Raw genomic sequence first — 6,000 nt, 5'->3', positions numbered from 1 at the left:
ATATTTCACAGTATCTTGGGGACTGTAGGAAAAGTTATATTTTAATTGAAAATATACTTTAACCAAAAGAAAAACTCTCATATATTGACTATGTAAATAACTCCATACTGCCTGTATGGGAGGTACCAAGCATGATACAATACAATATTTTAGCTGCCAGTACTGTCAGTCTCACTCACCCTTGGAAGAGAAATTTGGCAACAAAAAAGTTTATTCCTTTTTGTTTCTCCAAATGTGATTAAATAAACTAGATATCCCCAAAGTAATGAAGACTCATTTCACGTAATTACTCTGCTTACAAGTTTTATTTACACAGTACTTGTTAATAGTGGTTTTTAGTGAATTCCTTGTATTTACATTTTATATATACATTTATACTTGAAAGGTAAAGAAACTGTACAATAATAAAGATGAGAAAAAGAAATACAGTAACTTAGGTCCAACTCAGGAAAGAAATACACAAAAGGAAGATTAAACTCAGGCAGGTAGAATAACCTCAATGAGATTACTGCAGGGCTTACATTCCCTCTATCAGGGTCACCAATGTGAAGGAAGTATTTACCAGAGTCAAAATGTTATTGTAAAACCTTTTATAAGACCCTGGGTACTCCCTCAATATTTTATTACACTACTAGTTTCCACTAAGGAAGCTCCTATGACAGGAGTTAACTTCTGAGGGTTCCACTAGTGGTCCCTAGGCTAGAATGACCCATGGGGTAAAAATATCTGGGCACATCTGGTCCCATACTCCTAAAGAGGCAGTCACTACACTAACAAGATTCTCAGGCTTGTTAGTTTGAAGACAATATACCACTAACAGAAATAGTGTGCTGTGTTGTTTCAAACCAAACTGCAACATAAAAGCACACTATATATGTTATTAACCAAACAACATATTATATATCACTCATAATATTCAAGTGATTTATTTTAGGAATAAGAATTAAACATATTATAATAAATTTAATGTCAATTTACCAATAATTAATAATTTGTCTATCCACTATACCATCAAAGTTAGACTCATTAGAAAAAATTTCACTTTATCTTTTACTCTTATTTACGTTGATTAGAAAATTATGCACAGTATTTTACAAGTCATAGACTTGGTTACATATTAAGATTTCAAATTTCAAACTGAAATTAACAAATTTTATTTCTACAAACAGTGAAGGAATTTTAACTAAAAAATCTCAAGTCTTGCCAATAACTGTCAGAATTCATACATTTTTACTCTTACCAGTGGAAAAAAAAAAATCTCATATTTATGGACTTACTCCTCAAATCAAGTCTTCAGTCCACTAAAGTGCAAAGATTCTACCAATTAGCTTTCTTAAATTACTAGATGAACAATTTTTTTAAACTAGAAACAGAAAGGCTAAATTTCTTTAATAGGGATTACTTAAGGGAAAAAAATTCTCTTTAAAAAACAAATAGACATGATACAGTCGAAAAACATATGAAAATCAACTTCCCAAGTATTTCCAGTTCCCAGATAACCAAGATTTGCCCCAACCTGTGAATGAAGATAAACAACTTCAGTAACTTAAATAATTTACAACCAAAATTGCTTATTCTTGGACTATAAAAATCTTCAAAAGGTCAGAACTTGAGATAGACAATATCTGTACTAAGGTGTTTATTTCAAATAGTATTTTGGAAGTTAAAGTAGTATTTAACAATCCTGCTCTGACCTCCAAAGTGCTTTTGTATGGTAACTTAAAAAAAAAAAAAGATGTAAAGTTTAAAGTATCTTCAAAGCTGTTAAAAAATTTTTTATTGCATTACTGTTCACTCCAAATTATGGAGTATAAACTAGTCATTTAAACTTTTTCTTTTGTAAAATGACGCTCCCTACAAAATACTTTTAAAAAAATTAATACTGTCAATAGGTTACTTATTTCCTTTACTTCAGCCATGGAATTCAAAATCAGCAGTTTTCCATGTCTTGATTCTTTTAGGTTTCTCCATCCTTTTTACATAGAAAACAAAAAACTTTTATCAAAAGACACTTATATTCCAATTAGTCTGTTAATTTTGAAGATTAGCTTTTCAGAGTAGGACTATTATTCTTGTCTCCTTCTTTAATATCCTTCATTACAGATGCAAAGACCTGAAATTATACAGAGTAAAGATTAATCCTCAAAAAACTACCATATAGATTTAAGAGAATTAAATAAGTACAGTATATCAACACTTATGTTTGAGACTGCCATTCTCAAATCCTTTTGTTTCAACCCAATTTAATGATATATATTTTAGTTTTCAGTTTTCATCACTTGTTAAATACAGGTTGGGGCAAAAGTAGGGTTACAGTTGTTTATATGGAAAATAATAATTAATAAATAATAAAACAAGAATAAACTCTGTATTTTGTGTTCTCACAATTGTAAACATACTTTTGCCCCACCCTGTAGTCTTAAACTACTATTTGGTAACAGAACATTTTCTGGACCAATATCCTTACATTTCATTTTCATAAACAATAAAACTGAGCTTATTTATAATGCCTATTGTCTATCATTCATGAAGCAAATAATACTACTATCTTTTATGTTACTTAGACTGCCAATGTTTGCTTCCCTAACAAGACTAAGCATCTAAAAAGCCAGGATCATACATTATTTTCTTTCTATTGCAAATCCTTAGTACACAACAGGTGTTTAATACAATTGCTGTCTATTTGAAATACAAAAATAATAATATATTTGCTTTGGCAAAGACTGACTATTGTAGGTTGTACTTCACTAAAATCATAAAATATTCCTGAATTTACAGAAAAATAAATCCACAGATTTGGAGAGGTGAAAGAGAAGCAATCTGTTTTAAACTCTTGCTCTTTCAAAGTCAAGAATTATTTTTAAAAGATTTTAAAAAAATTTAAGCACTAACATTTGAGAAATACATAACTGTTTGTGTTTTTTTTTTTTTATAAGAAGTCAACTGATTGTTTTAACACATCTATTAGAAGTAGGAAAAATGTCAGTCTACCTGAGGCCATTTTTTGGTGCTATTCTGCATCTGAATCGCTGCAATACAGCTGAACAGCTTTTCTGATGTAATATCTTCTGGTAATTTAGTTAGAAATTGTGCTATATGAATAAAATCCATCTGCAGGAGAATATCTTCATATAATCGCAGGATCCCTAATCCAGTCCTAAATAAAAATTCTTCTCCATCTCTGCAAAATACATCCCAAACTCGACATGCCAGATCAAGTGGTAGTGATTTGCTATATAGGGTGAAGATCCTAAAATTAGGGGGGAAAATAGTCATTGAAAAATTTCATTTTATTCATTCACTCATTAGGCATCTCTATATTAAAAAACAAACAAACAGCGCTTAATTAGGGATAAAAAAGGCAAATGAAATATAGCTTCTTCCCTCAAACAGCTTGAGTAATACAAAATTAAGTAATACATAAGTAAATTATGTGAATTTACAATCTTATGTAGAGACATGGCCCAATACACACTAGAGTGGCAGAACAGCCTAGCTGTTAAGGGTATGGCTCTGAAACCAGAATGCCTGAGTCTGAATCTTAGATATGCAACTTATTAGTTGTGTTATTTTGAGCAAGATTATTTACTCTTGTTGTACCTCAGTTTCCTTATTAGTAAACAAAAGATAATGTAACCTACATCATAGGATTGTTTTAAAAAATAAAGAGGTTAACATATGTAAAGTGTTTTTAGAACAGTGACTGGCACATAAGAAATACTCAATAAAAGTTAGTTATTGTTATTATATAAGAAACCCAAGTATCATCTTTTAGTAACCTAAATACAAAATTATAAAGTCTTCTCTCTTTTCTCTTCTCCTTCCACAAACATCCACTGGTTATTTTTTTTCCCCCTTAACCAAACTTTACTTACTACTTCTTTTGGAGCAATGTATACGCTCCAACAGAATCACCAAAATGGTTTTTTCACATCCTTGCTGACAATGTCTGATCATGTAATTCATTATCCAGTGGAGCTTCAGGGTGGCATTCTGGTTGGGGAAGTAGGGAGAATAGGTGCTAGAGAACTTCTCCTTAAAGTTGCATTGGCAAAGAAAGTACACAGTTTTTACACAGACTGTGTTTTACAGGTTAGGGCTGATGAAACTTGAGAAAGGGAACTAAAAACTCGCCAACAACAACAACAACAAAAAAAAAACTTACTAGCACTGCCACTTTTTTATTCCTATTTTTCCCACACAATTGATTCTAGGATTTGTATATAATAAATTCGACAGAGGCAGTGAAACAAAAATCCATGTCTACTTCTTAAAGTAGAAACACATAGTGCCTAGGCAGTTTCTAATATGTGGTACGTGCTCATTATCAGTTCCATCCTGTTCCCTATATCAGTTGTGACCCTGATGTGCCTCATGTTCACAGTCATCAAGGCTGACAACTGAGTTATTTTTTCCCCACTTCTTTACAAACTTAATATTTGATCTTGGTCCTCTGGGTCCCATGATATAATCCAGAGGAACTCTAATGTTCCTAGTGGGAATGAAAGAGAATACACTGAAAAATAACTTAAAAAAAAAAAAAGCTTAAATAAAAGAAGCCCAAATAACTGGGAAGATATCGTATTTGCTCAATGCCATTAATTATTTCTTTTTCTATATTAAAAATTTACATGAAACCCACTGATTTCAAATTATTAGGATTTAAGTTTTAAATGTTTCATATGTACTCTTAACCTATCTTAAGATCAACTCCTCCATCTCTTTGGCAATATTCACCTGCCATTCTATAATCAACTGGCTACTGCTCACCAAAGTCTTGGGCAAACCCTCTAAGTTAAAACAGAGAAGCTGGAATTGTAAAGTTGAAAAAAGACATTAGCACCTAAATAAGACATCATTCCTATCAGAAAGCTGGACAAAGCTTTGAAAAAAACAAAGCCCCCAGTTTAAAAAAAAATACCACACTATAATAACTATCACAAGCCCTTGTGTGTTAACAAGATATAGCAACTAACGCTGAAAGCTTAGTATGAACTAGGCATTGCATGACATAATCCATGTAAAACATCCTCACTACAACTCAAAATATATTATTCCCCTTTTATAGGTAAAAAACTAAAACACAAACTGAGAGATTCTGATTTCAACCCCAGAGTCCATGCTCTTAATCAAATGCCTCCCCACAAAAATGTGAGTTTCTTTATTTGTAAGGGAAGAGTTTCTTATATTCATGATCCTCTGCATGAGTTTACTTTAGTTCCTAAAACACACAAAAAGTTATCCTTTGTTTCCTTTTAATTATTATATTTCATGTTCATAAGTTATCACTTACCAGTCTATCAAGTATATGTCTGGTGTAAGACTATAAGATTTGAAATGAAGAAATAGTTTGGAGAGATTTTCTTCAAAAAATACTTCAAATGTTGCAAAATATTTCAACATCTAAAAATGGAAATATCAATAAAATTATTAAAGAGTAGGTTATAGAAATAGAGAAATTAAATAAATCCTCAATTATAAATTATCAGAAACTCTTGCTTAGCACCTCTTTGAGTCTTCATCATGCATTCATAAAACTATACTTCAATGAAAAAATTATTTATTACTCTTTTATTAAGTTTATTGTGGTGACACTGGTTAATAGGATCATATAGGTTTCAGATGTAGGCTTCTATGTTACAAGATCTGTATGTTGCACTGTGTGCTCACCACCCAAATTCACATCATCTTCTATCACTATATATTAGGCCCCATCAATCCCCTGTTCCCTCTGGCAACCACCCCAGTGCTGTCTGTGTCCACGAGTTTCAATTCCACATGAGCGAATATCATATGGTTCTTAGCTTTTTCTGCCTGACTTATTTCACTTAGCATAAGAAAAGTTTATTTTTAGATCAGATTACTTTAGTCTTCTATTGTTTTCACAATCTAAAAAAGCATTCAGTCCAGCTGGTGTGGTTGAGCATTGACCCAGGAACTAAGAGACTGAGGTTCGATTCCCGGTCAGGGTATATGCCCAGGTTTTCGGGGTTGATACCT

General features: G+C 31.8%; 1 protein-coding gene across 3 annotated transcripts in view; it reads right to left on the bottom strand.

Moving 5' to 3' along the window:
- Positions 1–290: 290 nt before the first annotated feature.
- Positions 291–6,000, bottom strand: part of TBC1D12 (TBC1 domain family member 12) — an 85,289-nt gene continuing 79,579 nt past the window's right edge. For 2 of the 3 annotated variants that reach the window (XM_054729233.1, XM_054729235.1), the window contains 3 exons: positions 5,294–5,403; positions 2,992–3,250; positions 291–2,113 (listed from right to left, as the gene is read on the bottom strand). In XM_054729233.1, coding sequence (XP_054585208.1) covers positions 2,045–2,113; positions 2,992–3,250; positions 5,294–5,403 — 438 coding nt within the window. In that variant the 3' untranslated portion in view covers positions 291–2,044. Of the gene's footprint in view, positions 2,114–2,991; positions 3,251–3,887; positions 3,994–5,293; positions 5,404–6,000 lie in introns of those variants that run through there. The other variant, XM_054729234.1, reaches the window with a different exon arrangement.

Source organism: Eptesicus fuscus, chromosome 17 (genome assembly GCF_027574615.1).
Source record: "Eptesicus fuscus isolate TK198812 chromosome 17, DD_ASM_mEF_20220401, whole genome shotgun sequence".
Taxonomy (NCBI): domain Eukaryota; kingdom Metazoa; phylum Chordata; class Mammalia; order Chiroptera; family Vespertilionidae; genus Eptesicus; species Eptesicus fuscus.
This window is presented reverse-complemented; position numbering and strand designations above follow the sequence as displayed.